Raw genomic sequence first — 26293 nt, 5'->3', positions numbered from 1 at the left:
GCGCTGTTGCCACACAAATAAAACATAATTCCCTTTCCTTTACTTTCGATTCCGAATAAATCGTAAACGCAATTAGCGATGTTAGTGTATAACTATAGCAAATATACAAATACAATTATTGACTTAACAATACGTTTAAAATTATAATTGCCATAATACTTGCATTTTTGTAATAATTAGGAAGTTTTCTGAGAGAACATTTCCAGTATATTTCGATCCACTTTGTCGGTTTAGCTACGTAATAAATTAGGCTAATATTATTAAATATACCCGCAGATTTTAACGTATTAACCGCTTTATGCTGTACGTACCGCAAAGTTCCGTCATACTGGACAAAGAAAAAATAGCATCGAAGGATATACAAAATAAAGCCAAAGCTAAAATTATCTTCATTTTCGTAGATGTTTGTAGGCTAACTGACGAAAGCCGAATAAACTAATGAATGTAAAGACACGGGTTTTTCTGTTACGATTTCCTGTTCTTATTTCCTGCTAAATTTCTGTTGGAAAAATATAATTTTGCTTCTAATTAATAGTTTCCTGTTTAATATTTTATCAACAAACTGGTGTAGGAATAATCGAGGAAATCCTTCGAAGATTAACGTTTCTATAAAGTTCTGTCGATTAAAATACTGTACTACCAATTTTTATTTTAAACTGAATTAAAAATGAACTAACGCGCGGCGATAATAACATAGAATAAAAATTTACTTTTATTATCACAATTCGGCTTTAAGTATACAGAAAATATGCGAATCAATTTTTAACATTTAATAAATTTAAGGGCCCGTTGCTGACTCCGAGATGTATTGAGAACAATTATACAAAATAAAAAGTACTTAGAAGATTGCGTGGAGGATTTGAACATCATACTTTTTTACTCCGATGCTTGCAATAAATGGGAAATTTGCATTATTTATATTAAAACAAAATTATTATTTATTTAATCAATAACTTAAGGTTTGTCACGTATATAGACACGCGAAATCCTTTATCCATTTTGGCATTTTAATTTCCACATAGGAACCCATTTGTTAAGAGTCAGAGACGAAGGACACGTTCCGCACCACATTTCGGTTTTCATTCTGTAAAAGTACAGTACGTGTGTAACTACAATCAATTCATTCAATTTAAAATAAAAAAAAATATTAAACTATTTTTTAATTTCAAATTCTTGCTAATCCTAACGTGTATTTCGAAAGATTCGCGTATAGAAATCCGCACAAATTATACGATAATATAAAATTACCGAGCAATCATTTTTTGTGACGCATAGCCGTGTCGGGCTGCAATTTTTAATCATATTTTTAATTTATTTAATTTAAATTATATGCTCTCCATCTCGAATTAGTAGTTTCTTGCCCCTGTACGGTACATCATACTTTCTTTATAACAATAGAGTCGTTCTAGTCATTTATCTCACTCCTTTCGGGGGAAAAATTCGAATTGAAATATCGTATAGTTTGTTAATCGAGGTTTCCCGTCACTACGTTTTCCATACTTCGTCCGTGTCACCCCTTCTCGAGATTAAGGAAGGATAAACGGGGGAAATTTATAGGTCTACAATTTTTTCAAATTGCGGCCCAATAATAGAGAACGGGAGCGGTAGCGTAACTAGAAATGATATTGGAGACCCGAATTAGAACGTGAAAACCTATCTATACCCCTTTACTACCGTAAATATTACTAGTAGCGCTGTGGATGAAGAGTAAACCCCGAAATAAACAATTGTACAGTAGATATATCAGTAATCTATCGTACGGTACAACATAAAGGCTACATATATAGATGAGCGTTTATCACATACAACTGTTTTCCCGTATTTATTTTATTTATTTCTTCATTTATTTATTTACAAAAAGTAAGGGGTCCGGGCTCTCTGTCATTCCCGGTTACCCTACTTATACCGGAATAAGAATTCTACACAAACGAAATAATCAATTATTGAAGTTAAGACCATTTACAAAAATATACAATATTTTCGTGTCTTTTCTTTATCCATTAACACACACACACACAAAGAAAAGAAACTAATCAAAGTTTAAAATAGCGGGTTTCTGTCGGTATGTGTTTTTAATACTTTCTATTAAAACCACATAAGTAATTATTTACAAATCTACTTATAAAATATAAAAGAAATCATTAAATATCTAGCGCGCAATTGCGGTAAGCCTTCTAGTAACTACTAGATCAAACAAAATGTAAAAAATATGCTCACCTGTGAGTATATACTGTAATTGGAGTGATTCTAAAATATTTTACATTTAAGAAACGTTTCTGGCGTAGTATTTGGAAAGCATTCTGCCATTTTAACCAAACATCTTTAACATTTAACCGTCTGTTGTTGGTTACAAGAAACGAGTACATCACATCGGTGCGAAAAATGCCGTCTCTAGAGTAATTTACAACAATTTAAGAATTTCGAGCTATCTTAAATCTTAATGTATAATATTACGATTTAACTTACTTATTTATTAAGGTAATAGTTTCGAAATTGTCCGTAGTATCTCGAAGGACGAGGAGTAACTTTCCACCGCGGGACCTTCCACCGGCATCTCCTCCCAACTCGATTAATATTTGATATTGATGTACTAGAAACATTTGTCAAAAGTCGTATTTTAAAAATAATTGTATAGAAAAGATAAAAAGAAAACGCCGCCCTCGACTATAATTCAGATTTAATAGAGGAGAAGGTGGTATTATGGAACCCCAATTACATTTTAGTGAATTGTAAACAAGGTATCATAACTACACCCACATTTATGGAATTATGGTATTTATGGTATTATGGAACCCCAATTACATTTTAGTGAATTGTAAACAAGGTATCATAACTACACCCACATTTTTTGTGCAAAAAGTACTTGTAACTATTAAACTAAATGTTCTTAATTGGATCTTTCGCTAGTGTAACTATAAGTAAGGTTTTTGAAGGCTTTTGTACAAAAAGTCAGAAAGTGGGCTTCGGGTGGTAATACGGAACCTTACTGTATATTTTCAAAAAATGCTTTAATGTAGCCAAAAACAAATAGGAAAGTACAAAGAATGTTAAATAATTACAAAATTATTTACTGCAATGTATTTTATCGCAAAATAAGCTTTTATAATAGACAAATATGACCTCTATCAACAATACATATTCCAGCAGCTCTTTTTCGATATTCTTAGGAAGAATTGACTTTCTACCTAGTGTCTTTTTCACAAATTGCTCCGGACGAATGTCCGCTTGCAAAGAGAGAGTTAGGAGGAGTCGAGTTCCGTATTACTGTAAAAGCACTAATGGGGTCCGTATTTCACGCATCGCCATCTCGAATTAACTTACGTCTGTCAAGACCAAAATTTAAAAAACGTGAACATCACACAGATTAATGTGTACCCCTAAGTCTCTGGAACGGAATACGTGCACCAGTGAACCTACAACTTCACGATTTATATTTTAAAAATAATTAAATTCACTTAGCATTCAAAACTTGTGAATTTTGAAAAAACAAATTTGCCGATTAAATACGGACAACCGTTTAACCGAAGTAAAACGGGTTTTCCCCTGGCTACGGATGTCTGCCTAGTTCAGTTCGGCCACAATCTGCTACAGTTCGCCTTTATTATCGGTTCGAAATGGGGTGGTTCCATAATACCATCTTTTCCTCTATTATACGGTGTAATTAATAGGAATATAATATTCTGTAGTATGTAGCGTAGTTATGTAAATCTAATTCAATACGTAACAAATTAAATTTTAAATCGATATCTTCAATATATATTTGTATAGCATCGAACATACGACAATACGGTTTCTCGCTCCCGGTCTTCAGATAAAATATTTGGAAAGCCTTATGGGAAAGGTGTTCGTATTTATCAACGTGAAAACCCATAACGGAACAAGGATTCTCTTCGGTACAGATACATTTTCCAGCAGAAAAGTCGGGGTAACTGGAACAAGGAACTCCTACGAAACAATCCGGATATTTAATAATGGATTCTATGTAAAACTCGAAACTCGCGAAGTGATTACAGAAAAACGTCGACAAGAACACTGTAAATAGAGAATGGAAATTGGTCAATCATTTAACGCAATCAAAGCATCTGTAGTAATTTTCAATAATTTTAATTCGACCGTTAAAAGCGTCTTTTTGTTAACTTACATTCAAAAAAAGTACGAATATATATCTTCTCCGGAAATACTTTACAACTAGGATTATAATTTCCACCATTTGGGAAAAAGTCCAAGTGACCCAAAACTTCGTTTGTACCGATTCCTACAAGAGTTCAAACGGTAAATACGTAAAATTATGATTAACGGCATTCGTTTTACGATAAAATTATTAGCGGCGCACCTTGAAAAACGTTACTTCCGGCATTAGTATGAATATTATCGACCAAAAGAGCATCTTTCGCATCGAGCCGAACGGGAGAAGGAGCGTGGCGAAAGTACGGTCCAGCCGCATCTAGACCTGATTAAGTTGAAACTTTATTTAATTTAATATCGAATATGGTAAAAATCTATCTCGTAAATTGTATCGCTTTCGATAATTCGTGGAAATCTTTTCCGTTAGAAATAAACTAAAATATTAGAATAATCTCACCCGTTATTCTTCCCAGATATTTAATTCTTTTACCCGCGTAACCGGCGATATGAGCTCCTTGGCTGTGTCCTATAATATGAATCGACTGAGGTCGAATCCTCGTTATATTCTGCGGAAAGAAGACGATTAGTGACTTAAAAATTAACGATTAAACTAATAATATCTTCGTACCTGTAAGATTCGAATCAAAAATGCAATTTCGGCTCCAACCACTCTAGCGTTAGCGGCCGATAAACGATAAGAAATTAAGGATCCAAATATCCAATCCACTAAGATAACGTTGAAGTCGCCGACGGATAACAAGGCGTCTTTCACTCTCTATCGAAAATTTAAAAATTATTAACACTTCTATAGCCAATATCCAAATCCAGAATATTGATTTATATTATAATTTCGGGAGCGCGCTTTGTTCTTTGTTCGTTCGTCATTGGCCAAATGAATGAAAACGCAAATATCACTAATACGATGCTGGGCAGAAGTAATTAAGCGGTCCTAGCGCGGTGCAGATGTATGCGCGGTCTTTTATGTGTATTGTTTGTGGAACGATAAGTACTTTATCTCTCAGCCTTTCCGAGTATTAACTGAATTTTTTTTGTCATTGTATATATTTTGTATGTTGCGGGCATTTCGTACGGCTCTATTGTTATTTTCAAACAGATGAATACAGTAGAGCGTCGTTTATCCGAATCAATTGGGGACGGGGGTTGTTCGGATAACTTATTTTTCGGATAACCAATTATGTACCGAAAAATATATTAATTTATCCCGTGTTGAAATTTTTCTCCGTTGCGTGTCGCTTCGCGTTGAATTTTCGTCGATGTTAAGCCTAACGAAGACTATTCTATCATTAAAAATTATTTATTTTGTACAAACAAAATAAATATATTGAAAAATATAAGAACAATAAGAAATTATACTTCAGAAGTTAATTTAGTATCAAAAACGTAATATATTNCGTTGCGTGTCGCTTCGCGTTGAATTTTCGTCGATGTTAAGCCTAACGAAGACTATTGTATCGTTAAAAATTATTTTTTTATTTTATACGAACAAAATAAATATATTGAAAAATATAAAAACAATAAAAAATATACTTCAGAAGTTAATTTAGTATCAAAAACGTAAAATATTTGAGTAGCCGAAGACATAGCCAAAGATACAGCGCCACAGTACTGGCGAAAATTCAAATTAGTCGACTGGAATTCCTTCGGATAACCGACCTTCGGATAAACGACGCTCTACTGTAAATGGTAGAATATTTTTCTTTTCTCGTTCACTCAAAAAAGTTACGTTTCGCCAAATGTTATTACGAACGTCATTAAAATTTAAATAAATTCAATACTGTTATTTAAGAATTAGATTAAAATATTAATCTACGAATAGTTTAATATATTAACTCTAGACGTTCGAAATTAGAATGGTTGGAAATAGAAGGTGCAGTATTACGCGCGGGCGGATCTACGTAGGGACTAATGGAGCTTTAGCCCCGGGCCCCCGAGAGTCGAGGGCCCACAAAAATCGAATCGTCGTCGTAAATTTTTAATACTTTTTCCTTAACAACGAGCGCTTATCGCGTAGTAAAAAATAATTAATATTAATAATATAATAACATTTTTAAAATCTTTTTAACGAATTTTTTGAATAATATAATAATTTAAAATCCCAATTTAAAGATTCTTAATCTAACAAAAAATGGAGCCCATTGGACTCGAATAAGCCCTAGGCCCGAAAAGCCTAGATCCACCCCCGACTACACGCGACGATAATAGAGCTAGACGTCTTTTTCCGTGCCGGTGTTTATTTTCCCGTTTATTATCGCGGCGACATCGCTTCATTCAAAATATCTCGTAGTCGTGTCTGTGTAACGCGTACTTTATTGAATCTTACAGTCAAATCTGCTTCCGGTACGCCGACGCTACAACTTTCAAAAGTTTCCTTTACTCGCGTGTTTTTGCCGAGCATCCCGGTTTTACCAGTTGTTTTTATGGGAAATATAGCGTAAAATTACTATAAACATTTCTCATTTATCACGTAATTTGCACGTTAAAGTCAGAAACTTAAAGTATTTATATCTTTTAATATTTTAATATAATAAACAATATATCCGGATTGGTCAACACCTGGCACTCGAGGGAATTTTTGTTCGTACGTAAACCACTTAAAAAGTAATAATATCTGCTTAAAATTTGGAAATTGTAAAATGCGTTTACTAAATTCTCTAGTATCGGGACGTATCGCGATACAATCTCGAAAATATTGTATTAGATCGAAGTTAATTTATTTCGGAAGGATTATAAATCGTTCCTAATCGCCTCTTTAATAAATAGAATAACGATGTACTGTACTTACTCGCATCCAGGAAGTGGTGAAAGCGCTGTACATAAATCCGTGCACGATGAATTTAGTCGGCCGATTTCCGTCGAAATTCGACCTTTCGATGGTTTCGGGACGTTCCGCTTTTAAAACTTGAGCGCGTTTAGGATTTTGGCCGGTATACAAGAGAAACTTTGTACGAATCAACGCTCTGTCTACGGGTAAGAAACTAGTCGGACGATGAACGGCGTGAAAGAATGGTGGACCGTTGCTAAAACAGCCGAGCTTCTCCATGCATATAACGTTATTACCGATATTGACTAAAAAGAAATAAAATTGATAAAGCATTTAGGATAATTACTATTGGATTTAATCGAGAGTGCATCCGGAGTTTATTATTATTATTATGTTGGGTTTAGTGGGTTATACTCGGTACACACCGGTGGCTGTGTACTATGCCGGACCTGAGTCAAGGCATAGCAACCAAAACAAAACTAAAATTAAATAAGTGTGTCAATGTCTGTATTCAGGAATTTCCTAACAATATGGCGTGTATTCAATATAGTGGCCTTCTGTAGTGTGATGTATGTATTTCTACTCAATTGTAATGTTCCCAGGCTTTTGTGTAGCGTGTGTGGTATCACACCTGTACAGGAGAGAACGACAGGTACAATAAGCACCCTATCCATCCTCCACAGATGCCTGATTTCCTGGGCGAGTTCTGTATACTTGCTAATTTTTTCAGTGCACGTGTTTTGTACATTGTGAGTGTTTGGAATGGCTATTATTATTATTATTATTATTATTATTAACACGAGCTTCGTTATTTCTTTAAAGTAATAAGTTTTAAAAGAGCTATTTTATTTGCATTAGCGAAGCGTCGTAACTGCGCTGTACGGGATGTTAAATCCTATGTACAGTGTCAGCGCGGGCGGGCGAGGTTCGTTTACGCTAATTGTCGAGATTTCTTCTACGATCAGGGCCGTGCCGCGCTATGATGCAGAGATGCGGCCGCATCAGGCGGCACTGTGAGGGGACGACATAAAAAACATTTAAGGGGTAGAATTTCAAAGACTCGCATCATACTTTGAAAATCTACCGCACGGCCCCTGTCTACGGTTATACCCAACACGTTTGTCGTATATGCATTAAGAATCGCGAAAGAGTTAAATTCTGCAGTTTCCCCATCGTCGACCCGCTAGCGTAAGTGTCATTTGCGAAGATCCGTAAATCTAGTAATAAATACTGTATCACCGGCCACAGTATTTTGGATAGAAACACGTATTTTCTGCCAATTCGTGTAAAATTTAATGGTTAAAAAATGTTACGATTAATAAACAATAAAAATTAGAAAGTAAGTTCATCCAATCTTCGTAAAACGCAACTTGTGGAAGAATTGTCATCAAATATACAGAATACGCGTGCATTTGGGTTTGAAAACTGATATCAAATATGTTTCGTAATATTTTTTGAAATATATTACATTTTCTTTCGTTTAATTACCTCCGTATTATTGGATATAGGCCGATGTATTAGCCTATCTTGGAGGGGAGGCCGGTTTAATTTCGACGTGGTGGGTAGAACGGATCGGATTAAAGTATCGTTCATTTTCCACCATTCTTCGCATTGGCCCGACCCATTACAATTTGAACCGGTAACCGACGTAACTGTTTCGGTCTTATAGCCTAAATGTGACGACGTCGTTTCATTTAATCCATCGGCTTTTTTCTAACTGTTCATTAAAAATGGCCGAAATTATCGTCTAGCATTTTTAATGAACTATTTGAAATGTAGTTTGTACGTCGACCGCCACGTACTATCTGTTATATAAATTTAGTAGTAACCTACATAAAGTCGAATGAATTTTATGATTAAAAACAAATGTACTTTTTTTAATCTGTTTACAGTAATTTGAGCATTGACTTTACAATCCAAAGTACCAGTTACCGTTATTTAATGTTGGTTGTAAAATGCATCGTAAATATGCATTTAATTGATTTATCGTCGATTATATTATATTAAGGAAATGCCCTACTACTTACAACGAAATAAAATGAAATAAAGTGTAATATCTTATATTACAGACGGGATAATGAAAAAATAAATAATGCGAAAATATTTGCCTTAGAGAAGGAAATGTTTGCTAAATCCCAATGAGAGAACCGCGAGACAATAAAAGGGGAGAGAAAGAGAAATGTTACGCAATTTAATACTATATTTAGTTTATAACTTCGATTAAAGCTTACCGCAAAAATATCGGTAAAGTAGGAAGAAAAGTATATTTACAATTTTCGCTTACTAAAACTTATACACTAATTGGGAAAACATTGGAGAACGTCTTAAATTCCCCAACGTTAACTGATAAGACTGCGGCCGGCAGTTACAGCTATATATTTAAATAAAATATACGTTAATATGCCTTTTGGAAATTTCAGAAAAACAAGTTGTTATCCACATAACGGACTCGAAGGGTGACGATTTAAGAATTATTCATTTTTATCGTTTAAAAGAACATAATATTACGCGTCTAAATGTCGGCTCATTATATATAAAAATTAATGCGGATCAAAGATCCGATTATTGGGAATAATTTTGTTACAAGTTTTAATTCGGGTAAACGCGGTTAGAAGTTAGCGGCGGCAAATTTGCGTATAATAACTGACAATGTATCTTTAAAAAAAAATTTAACAACTTCTAACCCAGGGATTCCCAACCTTTTTCTCGAATTGACTGACTCCTACGTATGAAATTTTCTTTTCAATCGACCGCCATCGAGTAAGTTATTAAATCGGTTAATGACTTTCCCACCATTGTTGTTATTATTTAAAAATTATTCGAAAAAGTACAATATGTATCTATTTTTCCATCGACCCCGTTGGGAATCTCCGTTTCAACCTAAACTTTCTATATTCTAGTATCGGCGGCACACCCAGAGCCTCTGGGTGTGCCGACCGACTGACCGACGAACCTTGGCACCCTCCAAAGAAAAAAGAAAACAAACACGAGAACAATTTTTGGAAAACAGTGTTAGTTTTCCTTTTTCTGGGCGCGGAAAATTGGATCGATTGAAGTTTTATAACTAAGGGCGAGGCTCCTTAAACTCGGGTTGACTTACGCGCCATTTTAAGGTCACATCACTGTAGTAGTCCGTTGCCACGTGTTTGCTGTAATTTGTGAATTTTACTGCGAAATGGGTGATTGCGCAAACCATTCGAAATAGTTACTTGGTTTATTATTTAACGCCTTAGATTAGATTAAAAAGTAAAATAATAAAGATACTAAACAAATTTGATTTAAAAAAATACATACGGACTATCATAAATTATTATTGAACTCTTATGTAATTACTATTATTATTTTTTAAATGAAGTAATGAAATTTAATGAAATCCTTTTTAGTGTGATGGTAATTGACACTGCATTTTTATATTTATGTTATCATCTCGATATCCGTGTTTAATTAAATAATCGTGAGCTACTTACGTTGATATTTATATTCCGCAAAAATGTGAAATGTCTTTTTTCCATCAAATATAAAAAAGTTGTACGTTTACAGGTAAGTATTCTAATAAATATCGATATCTTGGCGGAAGAATAACGCGCTAAAACTTATAACTTTCATTATCACGAATAAATTTTGAAAATGACTCGGACATCTCTACGAAAGTAATAGCTTTGTACGTTTTAACACGTGTCCATTGCGTGGAGAGTTGGTTTAAAAATGGCGCGTAAGTCAACCCGGATTCTGGGAGCACTAGCCAAGTGTTTCCGTGGCCCAATAACCAAGGTAAAAAGTAGATAACAAGGATTAAAAGCTGCCATAAATAATACAGAACAGATTCTTTTTACCTCCGACTCATTAAGACAATAAAGTAAAAAATTATCTCCTCGTACTGCACGTAAATATTAATTTTACCTACGTTTTATTTAATATTATCTCGATTTACGTGCACAAAACCGGACCGAAAGTTTTTCTATTCGTGAAACGTACGTTACTTTTCGAGTTTAATACATCCCGACGTCACGTAAATCGGGATAACACCGTAATCGATAAATTAGCTTTTGTTAAACACTTAAATGAATTCGTACCTGTTAGATTAACTCCGGATTTGTTGTTAAACATCGACGGACGAAGATCGGAAAGAGAGGAAGGTAATGGAACAAGAAAGAAAAGCACAAGAATTATACTCGTTACAAACATCCTTACGTTAATCGGACTCTTCTCCTACGAGGCGTCGTTTATAAAGTAGGGTAAAATTCGTTATGAAATAAAACTTTCCATCCTTGAAAAACGGGACTTATTCGAGCGTACAGAGAGAAGTACCGGATTAATCCCTATCAGGAAATTTCCTACTTACATTAAAATTTTATCGCCTGGCAATTTACGCTGTGGCGTGAAGGATTGAGAGGTTCGTGGCGTAAATTGGAATTGAAAAAATTTCTCTTTTACTCGTTCCTCGAGCCGATAGCTATTTTTTAACGAAAGAAAATGCTAGTCCAGTCGGCCGCGGAGCTCGAGTAGCTGGACGCGTGTTCATTTTATTCCCATATGCTATTAGGTTTCTGCTGACAATGGTGCTAGTGTATTTACGGTGAAACATTCCACCGTAATAAAGCTTTCGAATTTTACATGTTAAAAAATTGCGCACTAACGGGAAAGATGAGAAAAACTAAGCTGCTAGAACATTTTGAAGTAGGTGTCTAGCGCGTACTATCATCACAATTAACTTTGAACCAAACGAATACCTTAAGTCGGTAAGATATTTTGAAAATATTGAATAGGTAGGATGATACTGTATTTTACAAAATATTGATTCGGGTTATTAGTGATAATGATACTGTTAAAGATTCTGACGGTGAAGACGATCGGGTGAGGTCAGATAGTATAATGGAAGTGTTAGGAATGACAGAAAGAGAGAACTTTAATTCACCTCTGAAGAGTATTCGGCGATGCTTCCGCTTTACGAGGAAATCCACCAACCACGAGTAAGGAAAAGATTGCGTGTAACATTCGGTTCCCGACGATGCCACTCTCAGTATTTTACGGTATGCTCGTTGAAGCTAGAATTAATGTCAGCATCCTTTACATACAAATCAGCCCGGTAGAGAAGCCAACTTTAAGTTTCCAGTTCCTCTACTACTTGGGTTTAACTTTGGTGAAGGGTGGGATGAGCCACCATTAAGAAATTAAAAATCTTCCACTCGTTCTGGAAATCACGAAACTCGATAATTCGATACGTAGTGCTGAAAAAACAAGCTGTTTGAAAAGAATGCACTTCTAGACAAGAAGGTGTCTCGTGTGTAAGTGACAAAAAATATAGTAGTGTTCTAAATATGAGAAGTATTTATGCAGTGAACATAGGTAAATAATACTTTCCAAGTATCAACAGATGTTTTTACTATTTATTACACTAGTTATCTGATGTTTGTCACACTTATTAAAAACAATGAACACAAAATGAACATTTTTTATTATAATAATAATTTTTTAATTTTCAATTATTTCATGGCTGTTTTTAAAATATATATACATGTATAAAATACACAAATAAAGTAATTAACATTTTATTTAAAAACCATAAAATATTAAATTAAATAATTCAATTCTGGGTGAATTTTCACCCATGATAGTAATCATCATTTAAAATGTGACAGTATTCCAGAGTTAAGGCACAATTTACAAGAATATATTCTGTAATATATTTTCTTTATCTCTATTCTTTTAAATTAATCTTTAGGATATATTTAAAATATATCCTAAAGATTAATTAAAAATTTTTTGACATTACTTTCAAAATATCAATAGTTTAATTTCAAAGTAATGTTGAAATTCCAAAGCCAATAGCAAATGGGGCAATGACATGTTTAATTAATTAAAAAGAAAAAAAAAATAATAAATACAAAACTCAATTCATTTAAAACACATTTAGTATCTAATTAAAAAAAGGTAAATAAATATAATAGATTTTTACAATTCCAAATATCTTAGTCTTTATTAACAGATGTATTTTATGATGAATGTCTTTACAAATATTTATATATTACAACATATACATATACTCCTTCATGAATGCCTCATTAACATTTTTAATTTTGAATGAAACTGTAACAATTGTGCACATCCATTTTCCAGTAGTTGCCTTAAAAAAAAATTTATATTAAATAAATCATTATTATTATTATTATTTATATTATAAATATTATGAAAAAGAAAGAAATAAACTTACTTATTTTCAGGCATTACAAAAAATTCTTTCAATGCATTAATAGTAAATCCAATTTTTGGTGGAGACATAGGAAACTAAAAATGAGATTATAATAAGTTTCCACACTAACTGGTATCATATAAATTATAAAATAACTAAATTCTTTACCTGTATACCGATGCCGTCCGTGTACGAATATAAAGCATCCTTCATGTCCGAAATTATTTTCCTATTTCCATTTGCTAATTCATTTGATGATATTAATCTGAAATAATAAAGAAAAAAGATTGTCTTATTATCAACATATAAACCACTGCCATTTGTTCACCTCTGAAAAAAGGCACTAAACTGAAGTACTTCTAGCAATAAAAAATTATATAAAATAATCAGGACTAAAAACAGAATCCTTACGAAATGATGTCAGTTTATAAGGATTTATTGTAAAATTGTAAAAGCAATTTCGACTAAACTGCAATAAATGATAGAATGCTTTGAAGTGCATAGTACCGAAATGTTAGAATTTTTGACCTGTTGGAAATCAAGTAAAATAAACTGTGAGTTTCTTTAACATTACGTCCATGAAACAAATGCTTTATTTTTAAGAATTTATTAGACTCTCTTCCAACTTAGATAATAAAATGAAAATTTGGTTAATGAAATAAAGACAATTAGTAGATGATTTTGAAATAGGTGCAGATGTGTGCCTGAAAGAGGAAAGTAAAAAGTGGAGTTTGGAAAATTCTAGAATGCCCTGAATGGCTTTGGAATAATTATAAGCAAAAAAATTGCTAAATTTAACCACATTACATAAAATTTTAAAAATGATCAATCAGGAATTTTGGCTGATTTAAAAGAAGTTGAAAATGTCAACACCAATGCATTGCTAACAAAGGTTGTTTCCTAATGTGTCAGTAATTATTAAAACCAAATAACAAATCTGACAACATTCATCATTCTAAAATACACGCATAAAAGATTCAAAAATAGAAAAGTCAGAGTTTTCTTCTGCACTGAAAGAATTTCTAGAGTTAGAAAAATTCCTTTGTAAATAGTCAAGTGATAATGTTATAATTCAAGTCAATGTATTGCTATAGATCAGTGGTTCCCAATTAGTTTTTCCTGTGTACCACTTCAAGAAAGAGCTCAAACTCGCATACCCCTTATAGCAGAAATTCATATTAATCCATACTATTATAATAAATTCGAAGGTAATTCTGTCTGTCCGTCACCTTTTCACGTCTAAACCCCCAAACAGGTTTTAATAAAATTTGGCACAGAGATAGCTTACATGTTGAAGATGGACACGGGCTACATTTTACTGCGAGAAAATATCTTACTCCCACAAGAAAATTCGATATAGTGCAGGCGAAGCTATGGGTAGACAGCAAGTGATAAATAGAATAGGTTTTTTTTACATTTATTACCTTTAAAATACAATTCTAATAATAATGAAAACAACATAAGGTTATTTAACTTTAATGTGACAAATGTGCATGATTTTCTTTGCACAACTTTGTAAAATCTGGTTGCTTTTTGGTTAGCTTCAGTCTTAAGTCATTTTCAAGTTGAAGTCGGTGACAATGTTTAGTTTTCATGTTTGTCATGGCCAAAAATCCACTCTCGCAGAGGTACGTTGTGCAAAATGGTAGTAAATATTTTATTGCTGCTTCGCTGACACGATGATAATGATAACTGTACGATTTTTGTTTCTTGCGTAAGAATTTCATTTAGGTATTGTCACAAATGCATTTTTTAAATGAAATTTCAAGAATATTTTTAGTTATAAATAAACGAATTTGTGCATTCGACATCATGTTATAAACTGCCAAATTTTTGATGATCCACCATTATTTTTTTGATTGCTTCATCTCGTGCATTTAAATTTTAAATCGACCGATTTTAGATTGCCGTGTGTACCTCTTAATGCAATTTCGTGTACCCCAGGGGTACGCATATCACTAATTGGGAACGATTGCTATAGATGAATAAAACTAGCTTTCATCAAATGATACAGAATTTTTATTAAATAATAAAGAAGAAAACTATGATATCACTAATCACATATCTAAATTCCTTGAATATTTTGAAATTATTTTTTAAGCTAATGTTTAATTATTTAAATTATAGAACATGTATTTCAAAAAACTGGGTACTTAATTTGGTGAGGTTTTATAGAACATGATCTAAAAGTAAGAATATATTTTGTTCAGATTTTTAGAAATTTATTTTTATTATTAAAAAAAATTTACTGAATTCAAAGTTATTTATCTTTAAAATGGAAACTTACATCCTCATTTTCTCAGACAAAACACCTATTTTCTCATTCACTTTTGGAAGAATGCTGCTAATGAATGTTTCAGATGGTAATATTTGTGGCTTAGCATAAACAATTCCATGATTTGCATAGTGTAATACATCAGCAAAAAGTCCACTAAAAAATTAAATATATATTAATTAATTAATTTATTTATTTATTGGAATAACTGAATTTTGTTTTCCATTAATATTAACATAAAGTTTTTAAAAATTTACCATGTATAATTAATACAGTCCCAGACGTAATCAAATGTTGCAATAATTGCACTACGATCTTCAGTGACAGTATGAAGCTTTGGACTGAAATGAAATGAAAATCATTATTTTACAACTTAAGCATTTCTATAAAATTCACACAGCATGTTATAAACTAAACTGCTTGTAAAACATGAAAAGTAATTTTAAAATAATGATACTTAATTTTTTGATAGTTAATCATTATCAGATAAATATAGGAACCATAAGTATGCAACAGTAAAATTACTTTTAATTCCCAAGTATTTTTCAAATGAAACAGAATTTCTGCTAAATTAAATAGCCATAGGAATATAAAAATATTCTCTATCCATTACTTTGTACTTCTTACAAGAATCCAAAGTAATGAATTTTCTTTTTCAAAAGAATTCACTACTTGTTACTCTCAGAATTGACAGAGCAAAGGGAGTATAACAAATAAATGTTTATCATCATTTATATTGTCACATATGATCAACAGTTATATTTAATNTCAGATTTGACCCGGACTTGCCCCAGACAATCCGTCTTGAATTTGCCAAAAGTAATACAAAAGTTAGCAAACCAAAACAACAATCGCCTCCTATAGCAGAAGCAGCAAAGCAAGATTTGCAAGTAAGAAAATAATAAAATATTTAAGGAATAATTAAAAAATAATTGCGATAAATATAAAAATTAGAGAAATTGTTCGAAATTTCCAGCAAGGAGTCAGATTTGACCCGGACTTGCCCCAGACAATCCGTCTTGAATTTGCCAAAAGTAATACAAAAGTTAGCAAACCAAAACAACAATCGCCTCCTATAGCAGCAACACATCCAACTCTCTTACATCCAATAACAGGCCGTAAGTATGTCTGCTCCCCTAACTACTAGCTCCCTCTGTTGTTCAAATAGTTAACTATTCAACATAAATTAAAACTTATTTATTTATTTTTACATGTAAATAGAAAAGTCTGAAGGACAGTTGATATCTAACCTGCAAAAAAAACATTACACAAAATAAAAAATTGTAGAATGCACTTTACATTTTAATTTAAAACAAGAAAGTTAAGAAATAAAAAAAAAAATCATCAAAATTATTTAATTTCAAGAAATTTGATAACAAAGATACATTCAAATGAAAAAATAAAGTGAACATACAAGATGAAGGTCTGGTTTTTCAAAGAGACTGTAAAAATAATCTAGCTTTTTAACAATTTAAAAAGCTATATTCAATAAACAAAACTTTATACATTAATCTAATTTATTTTTAATATCCTACTTCAGTATCTATTGATTTCAGGAATTATAAGTTTTAATAACCTTTTTGCCCTAGACAGTAAGAGTATAGACACATTTTGTATAATCATTATGAATGAGTTAAATCAAGTCAATGCAAGACAAGACAAGGCAATATGACAAATAAAAATGTTTATGCTTTATAGATTTTCAAGTTAATATCTGAAAAATTCCTGAGGACACAAACCAGACACAAAAATGAGTTTTTAAGAGTGTCAACACTAACAGACTATCATCAGAGATTAACATGTTCATTGTATTAATTAACCCATCATCAGTATTCTTTATATTAAATTGTTAATTATCAATATTCTGCAGCTTTTGCTTCAACTTTTCCAAATCATATAATATAATTGAGATGGGTTGATGATGATAATAACAATAACAGCAGCACCAGCCCAAGAATGGCTACTGCAATGCCCTCAACAGATGTGAGGAATCAACCTAGCCTTGGTGTTTCTGTGGCAATGCCTCCACAGACCACAAAGGCTGGAAAACCACATCAACGGATAAAATGAACATCAGAAATAAACGAGTTTATCATCCGCACTTACTATGCAATCACAAAACTAGAAAAAAACATGACAGCATACAGACAACAACTACACCATAGATTCACACAACAATATCCTCACCACACTGTCACCAAACAAAAGGTTGTCGATAAAAAAAACAAAACAATTATACACAACAACCTTATCCCACAAACAACACTTGAACTTATCAAACAACAGGTTGCTGATCAAATACATCAACAGACAGAAATATTTAACATTATTAATGAAGATCACTTAACCTATCAGGATAATCCAGCAACAAGCATTGATAATAGCACACATACAACAACTACCACTAATGATACTACAGGCATTTCCTCATCCATCACTAATAACATAGACATAGAATTAGTTAATACGCTCTCACTTATATTTCAGGAAACACTCACTAAATATACAGGCACAGATCCCACACAAAGACCACGAATACCGAAAATCAACACGTCAAAGGTAGTAGGGAAAACACTAAATTATGTAAACACTCACTTACTACCAAACTACATTCATTCAATTTCTACACTATCAGACATTCATACATTAGTTTATGCTGGGGCAGTCACAGTAGTAACACACCATGGACTGAAAATACAATCGCAGACAAACACACACAAAACACAATTCTATCACAAGCCTGCCTGGCAGAGAAGAATAGAAACACAAATAAATGACATTAGACAGCAATTAGGCAGGCTGACAATACAACACCCAAATTAAAGAAACAACTCAAAAACATTTTCAAGAAAATCAAAACATGCACAAAACACGAACATCACAACACACACATTACAGAATACATCGATACACTAAAACAAAAACTCGCAGCCAAAGCACGTAGACTCAAACGATAAAAAACATGTACACTACGAAAACAACAAAATAAATTATTTGCAAACAACGAAAAACTTTTCTACAGACAAATCAGAACAAACACTGACACACAGCACAGTGGCACACCAACAGAAGAAAAACTCACAACTTATTGATCATCTCTTTGGTCCAATGCTGTTACACACAATGCTGATGCAGGTTGGATCGAAGAGGAGAACAGAAACTTGCACAATATACCAACTATGCCCTGTGCTGAAATAAACATGCACAACATTCGCTACGCCGTTAACAGAACACACAACTGGAAGACACCTGGTGTAGACAACATTCACAATTTCTGGTAAAAAAGTTTACATCACTGCACCAGGAACTAGCTAAACATCTAACACACATCATCATCAATCCACAAGACATGCCAAAATTTCTTACTCGGGGCATCACCTACATGAAACATAAAAACAACACCACAGACTCCACACAATATAGACCAATTACATGTCTTCCAACACTCTACAAATTATTGACATCCTGAATCACAAACAAAATATACAAACATGTTGAAGAACACAACATTCTTACAGAACAACAGAAAGGTTGCCGTAGAAATCACAGGGATGCATAGAACAGTTACTCATAGATTCAGTCATTCTATGGCAAGAACATAAACAACACAGAAACATACACATGGCATATATAGACTACAGAAAAGCATTCGACAGTGTTCCACACAGTTGGGTGTTACAAATTCTACACATGTACAAAATACATCCATCACTCATTGCATTCTTCCAAAACACTATGAAGCACTGGAAAACAACACTACATCTCAGGGTTAGTAACACTTTCATACAAACAAATGAAATATTCATTAGGCGAGGAATTTTTCAAGGAGATTCCTTGAGTCCTCTCTGAACCCATTATCCAACAAGTTAAACAACACACAATATGGCTACAATATCAGACGTGAAAAAACAACACAGTTTACACTGTCACATCTCATGTACATGGACGACATAAAACTTTATGCATCCACACAAAAACAACTTCATCAACTCCTACAAATCACACACTCATACACTATGGACATACAAATCTAGTTTGGCTTAGACAAATGCAAAACATTTCAAATAGAAATAGGAATCCTGAAGAAAGAAGATTTTGCACTTGGAAATGGGGACATTACTGAATCCATGGAAGAGGGTGAGCTCTACAAGTATTTAGGATTCCAACAGGCCAAACTAACAGAACATACAAAAATAAAGCAAAGATTAATTAAAGAATACCAAAGTAGGTTAAATGCTATTCTCAGAACACAGTTAAAGCAATAAGCACATATGTCATCCCTGTACTCACATACTCTTTTGGAGTTATACATTGGACTCACATAGATCTCGAGCAACTCCAAAGGAAAACAAGAACAACACTTACTAAGCATAAACATCATCATCCTAAATCNAATGCAAAACACACAGTTAAAGCAATAAGCACATATGTCATCCCTGTACTCACATACTCTTTTGGAGTTATACATTGGACTCACATAGATCTCGAGCAACTCCAAAGGAAAACAAGAACAACACTTACTAAGCATAAACATCATCATCCTAAATCTGTCATAAAAAGATTAATCCTTCCACTTAAAGATGGCGGACGTGGTCTGATCGACATAGTTAACCTTTACTACAAACAAATACAGTCACTGCGAAAGTTTTTTCTTACAAAAATTAAGAAACATCACAGTAACATAAAGCAGTAACTCTAGCAGACTTAAATAACACAACATTAAACTTACATTCACAGCATATAAAAAGCATAGACACCATTAAGCAATCGTGGGTTCAAAAGGCAGACATCCCTACAAACTGACCCAGGATTTTGTTGACAAAACTGTGTCAAACAGCTGGTTAGATCGGGGATGCCTCTTTGGGGAGACGGAAGGATTCATGATTGCCATACAGGATCAGGTCATAAATACTAAAAACTACAGAAAACACATACTCAAAGATACAACACTCACAAATGACACATGCAGAAAATGTCACATCATGCCAGAAACTATACTATACAACACATCACTTCTTGTTGCAAGCTCTTGACACACAATTATTTACATAGACATAATCAAGTAGCAAATATAATACACCAAGAGCTTGCAAACACACACAAATTATTAGACATCAACAAACCATACTACAAGTATATTCCACAGACAGTATTGGAAAACAACACGCACAAAATGTATTATGACAGAGCTATAATCACAGATAAAACAATTTACCACAACAGACCAGACATCACACTCATTGACAAACACAATAAAATCACATACATTATAGACANATTCCACAGACAGTATTGGAAAATAACACGCACAAAATGTACTACGACAGAGCCATAATCACAGATAAAACAATTTACCACAACAGACCAGACATCACACTCATTGACAAACACAATAAAATCACATACATTATAGACATAGCCATTCCAAACTCTCATAATATACAAAACATATGCACTGAAAAAATTAGCAAGTACACAGAACTCGCTCAAGAAATAAGGCATCTGTGAAGGATGGATAGGGTGGTTATTGTACCTGTTGTTCTCTCCTCTATAGGTGTCACATTATAATTGCCACACTACACAAAAGCCTGGGCACATTACAATTGAATAGAAACACATACATCAAACTACAAAAGGCCACTATATTGAATACATGTCATATTGTTAGGAAATATAAGTACAGAGCCCAAACAGGAGTTGAAAGTTGAAATTTGGTACACAGTTAGGGTACGTTATAAAAATGTACTGTACACGAAGAAGGGAATTTTTGAAATTTTCCCCCGCTGGGGAGAGGGAGAGAATTAAGGCTTATCCTAAAAGCTTCTACTCTACTATTTTAGATGCAATTTTTTATTTTTAATTGTGTTTTAGTAGGGTATGCCATGAAATGCACATTAAGAAGGAATTTTTGAAAATTCAACTCTCGAGGGAAGAGGAGAGTTTTAATCAGTGTAAAATGTATATAATAAAGATAACTTACTTGCCTGAGCAACGCTGGGATCATCTGCTAGTAATATAGTATTGAACTTTAATTTTATGCTGGTTGTTGGTAATTACATATTTTATTGATAGATTTTATAACAAATATTTAAATTGGGATTCTAAATCCATTTACCCTCATAAAATTTCATTCTTTTGTATGAAATTCTTTTTTGGGCTGCAATTTGAAAAAATTGTAGGCCTATAAATTCCTACTGTCATCTGTCGTTCCTTAATCTTGAGAACAGAGTTAGTTAGATAAAAGACAAAACTAGATATAGAAACCTTAGAGACAGGTAGCCCCGATTAACTATAATACAAACTTCCAATGCAAACCAGAAGTCATATTATTTCAATTCAAAAAATTTTCCCCTGAAAAGCTGTTAGATAGATGACTGGCATGACCCTATTGTTAAAGGAAAAGTATGATGTATAGGCGCAAGCCACTACCAATTTAAGATGCAGAGCATATGTTTTAAATGAAATAAATTTTAAAAAAAAATTAATAATTGCAGCCCACCATTGTGACGATGTTACAATAATCTATTTTTGCTTTCTTTAAGTTTTTTCATGTCCTGAGCTATATTACTTACTGATGTGACTTCTTTTTGTAACAGTCATTAGTAATTATTTCCAATTTCTTTTTATAATTTTCCCATTTCTTGTGCATACTTATCACTTGCTTAGTTTTATTAACCTTTATTATTGCCAAATTGTTTTGATCCAAAACTTATTCAACATATTTGATTTCTTGCATATACTTATTATATCTATTGCCAAATACATTATAATAATTCATTTTCATATATAGTTTTAAAATTTTACTAAATAATAATTGTAATTTTTTTTATTACTTTTGATTAATGATAATCAAATTACTTATACAAACTTATTTTTTTTTCACACATGGGTCTATTATAATCAAGATACTTAGCTAATATTTTCATTACTTTTTCATCTCTTCTATTATTGATATTATAAAAATGTTATTCAACATAAAAAAAACTATTAAAGGAAGAAAAAACAGAAATGTTCATACAAAGAGAATATAATTTTATTATAATGAATGACTAAGTTAAATATTCATTATAAAATCCATAAATCTGGTGAAAAATTCCAGCCATTAGTCGATTTTAGAAGTTCATTATCTTATATTAGAGAGTTTGCAGCCAAAGTTCTCAACATGAAAACATGTACATTGAATGTTCAGCACTGCTTTCCTCTAAGTCTAGAAGTTTGACAATGACCTTTGGAATGTTGAGCATGATTCCACTGACTTTCCAAACACCATTGTCAAACTTCTACGCTTACAGGAAACCGGCGCTGAATGTCTGATGTACACGTTTTCATGTTGAAAACTTCGACCGCAAACTCTCTATTAATAATTTGGAAAAGTTGTTAAAAGCTAGAAAATATTGATAACTGAAAACTTTGTATACAGAGAATAATATCAATTTATATGTATTTGAAGTATATATTGCAAAATAATAAAAAAAAAATTGAGAAAATAAGTTTAATAACTGAGATGAAATTTTGCTGGTGTGACAAAAAAATCCTTTCACTCGATTATGCAATGCATGACTGGATCCTTTCTCAGAAAACATCCAGTCATGCATTGCACAATCAAGTGATATTAATGTTAAACATTTCAAATACAGTTAGCTCTCGGTTTACGCTGCAGTTCCATTCCTACAAAAGCCGGCATGAATCGAATTGGCGTAAAACGAACCCATATTTACAGTGAGGTATAGGGTTAGATTCTATGTAAGTGAAAAATAAGCAAATAATTTTTTTATTAATACAATATAATACAAAATACATATATTATAAATTTAATTTTAAAAAATGTATTTTATGATAAAATAAAACAAAATGTTTTTATTAAAAAATATTAATAAAAACAAATTATATTTCAAAGTTTTGGATCTCTTACATTTTTCGGAAAAAAGTATCCAATTGTAATTGTTTAGATTTTTGTTTTCTTTCATTAATAATTGTGGAATATGGTCAAATGGATGAGATAATGCTCCTTTTTACATTTGCACTTCACTCCCGATCATTATCTAACTCACAAAGTTCATCCGTCAAACTTTCCATAGTTGAAAGGATATGCTAACCCGAAATAGAGCTACAGACGAGTGGAGACACTGATTGGTCGACCGCCGGCCGCCATAGCGCATATATATGGTCAGTTTGGGTGGAAAAATTGAAGTTGGTTTCATCTCGCCAAAGAGAGTTAGATATCATCTGACCAACAAGAAGTAGATTTCGTCTCATTAACAATAATTTGTGATCGCCAAAAGTGCTACTGTGTCGTAAGGTGTTTTCCTGAATGAACTGACATGGGATATGAACTATTTGTATTCATTAGCACTCTGGATTCAGATGACATTTATTTAACTATTAAGTTTAATAACTTGTCTCGTGCGAACCTAAATGTTTAGTATTTTAATATTAATTTAATGCAAATGTATACATACCCAATAATATTAAACAGAAAAAATAAATATATTCAATAAAAATCAGTAAATACGTCAACACTGAAATGAAAATCAGTCTGGAATAGGGAAAAATCGGGGAATTACACCGTGAAATGGCAAATTGTGCAGCAGCATTATTGTGAATTGGCATAAACCGAGGGCTACCCGTATAGGTTATTAATGAAAACAACCATACCGTGAACAATTTCTGTAGTGGAATAATATCGTTTAGTGTATATTTTGTCAGCTTCAGCAGATTCCACAGATAAGAATATTTTAAACTGATTTATTTGTGTGTGTGTGTAAAAAAATAATAGACTTAATGGTTAAAGTTAATGAACTAAGAAGCAAATTATTACCTATTGCTTGATGATTTCTTTTGAGAAAGGGAAAGCCATTTACTTTTCAGCTCTTTTAGTTTATTTAAAGCAATCTGAGCTTCTGGATTATTAAACTTTAAATGAACATTCAAACATATGGTTGAACATAATTCAAAAACTGAAGAGATTTCTTTTTCATCTTCAATATTACCTAAAATAAGTTATTTAAAATTAATATATATAGCTTTACAAATCCATATATTTATAGTTTTAGTTAATTTAAATATCTAAAAAGTTTCATTTGTTACATTGAGAAATTGTATAAATAGAACTGGTTTAGTCTATTTAACATAAATTTTTAAACTTCATATCATGTATATTCTAATATATAATAATGGGTAATAAATTTTCAAATGCTAATCATTTAATAAATTACATTTAATACTTATTAAAGATAATCTAGCTGAAAAAATTATTTATCTGTGCTTCTTATAACTGAAAGTTACACAATATTTTGCAATATAAAAATTTCATCAAATTAGCTCAAAAGTTATTGACAATAGAAATATATTTGTAAAAACTAAATTATGACTTTATATATTAATAATGCACATCCTTTACACACTGGTCACAAAAAGTTAGAGATAATGCATGAAATGATTGATGTATATACTGTATCTGATTCAAGTAACAAGAATTAAAAAATCAGTGAGGCTACATAATACAAAGGACAAAAAGTGTATTTACAAAAATAATTATAAATTTCACAAGTGTATACAGATGTATGACAATTAAAACTCCTGCCTAGACAATAACTGACTTTTGCTGGTAAGAACAGACAGACTATACATAGTGCAATTCATTTTGTGTTTCTGATCCTTTCCACACATCTTTGATGAATCAGACTAGAGAGCAAAATTAAATTTGTCTGTGAAAAGTACTCAGTGTCATTCTGTATTCTATGACATGCACTGTTGGGCCTAAGCATATCTTTGAAAACAATGAGTTATTGCCAATGCTATCCATCTCAGTAGCGTCCTTGCCCTCAATATATACTCATGAAGATAGTTTTGTAACATTTGAGTACATATTGTGACCCCAAAAGTATCTCAAGGAGATTGATTCCCAGAGTTGGGTGTTGATAGTAGGCCTTCTCCAAGCACTTACAAGAGGGCCTGATATTTGGATCTCTGAATCAGTAGGTCTAAAATTTACAAAGGTTTGAACCTACATTGTGTAAGTCTAGTGCCTAGCACCTAATCCACTTGACTGACACCATTACAAGGACAAGTGAAACTTCCAAAAACTTAAAAGCTAAACACTCAATTCTCAGAGTCCTGTTTTTCTGAAATAGTTGAGAAGTGGGTTCTATTATTTGGACAAGGAGCAGTTTATGTTTAGATCTACATGCTCATTAAGTTTTGTTTGAATCAGAGACCTGAACATCTGGCTTCCTTGTCAATGTCATGTAATGATTTGTCTCATGGCTGTTATCTTCTGGAAATCTGCAACATTTCCATGTGGTAAAATTTGTGTGTGTAGCAGACTTACACCCTTTTTAAAACTCTTAAAACAACAACTACGTCAATCTGCCATAAACCTGCCTGTCACACGCAAACAGTTCTGTTTCTGCTGTCAATGCTTAATCATCATCATCTGGTTATCATTATAGATTAATCTCACAGTGAAGATAATACATTCAGCAATCTCCTAAACCAAGTGGGGCATGACCAATTTTCCCACTTCTGTCAGAATACTTTTTTACAAGAGTTTGCATGTCAAGTGGTATGATGTAACAATGTTAATTTACATATGAGGTACTTATGATACCCATGCTTATAACTGATATCCAGTAATTGTATATCATCATGCATATATATATATATATATGTATGTATATACAGTAGAGCATCGATTATCCGAAAGTCAATCATCCGAAAGAATTCCAGTCGGCAAATTTAAATTTTCGCCAGTGCTGTGGCACTGCAATCTTTGGCTATGTCTTGGGCTACTCAAATATTTTACGTTTTTGATACTAAATTAACTTCTGAAGTATAATTTTTTATTGTTTTTATATTTTTCAATATATTTATTTTGTTTGTACAAAATAAAAAAATAATTTTTAACGATACAATAGTCTTC

General features: G+C 32.4%; 2 protein-coding genes across 2 annotated transcripts; both read right to left on the bottom strand.

Annotated features, from left to right (window-relative positions):
- Positions 1–170: 170 nt before the first annotated feature.
- On the bottom strand, positions 171–11217 carry LOC111623816 (pancreatic lipase-related protein 2-like). Its single transcript, XM_023366523.1, has 11 exons — positions 11099–11217; positions 6929–7212; positions 4754–4900; positions 4583–4691; positions 4334–4450; positions 4142–4255; positions 3781–4032; positions 2467–2590; positions 2218–2391; positions 312–1084; positions 171–234 (listed from the first exon to the last, which is right to left on the bottom strand). Exons 2-10 carry the CDS (start codon positions 7184–7186, stop codon positions 991–993), a joined length of 1389 nt encoding a protein of 462 aa, XP_023222291.1. The 5' UTR covers positions 7187–7212; positions 11099–11217; the 3' UTR covers positions 171–234; positions 312–990.
- A 1639-nt stretch (positions 11218–12856) lies between these two features.
- On the bottom strand, positions 12857–25041 carry LOC111623801. Its single transcript, XM_023366501.1, has 7 exons — positions 24972–25041; positions 24191–24362; positions 15630–15713; positions 15385–15528; positions 13266–13362; positions 13119–13192; positions 12857–13031 (listed from the first exon to the last, which is right to left on the bottom strand). The coding sequence occupies exons 1-7, from the start codon at positions 25039–25041 to the stop codon at positions 12956–12958; spliced, it is 717 nt and encodes a 238-aa protein (XP_023222269.1). The 3' UTR covers positions 12857–12955.
- Between the last annotated feature and the right edge of the window lie 1252 nt (positions 25042–26293).

This window comes from Centruroides sculpturatus, unplaced genomic scaffold, assembly GCF_000671375.1.
Source record: "Centruroides sculpturatus isolate CEXI.00-Female unplaced genomic scaffold, Cexi_2.0 scaffold162, whole genome shotgun sequence".
NCBI classification, from domain to species: Eukaryota; Metazoa; Arthropoda; class Arachnida; order Scorpiones; family Buthidae; genus Centruroides; species Centruroides sculpturatus.
This window is presented reverse-complemented; position numbering and strand designations above follow the sequence as displayed.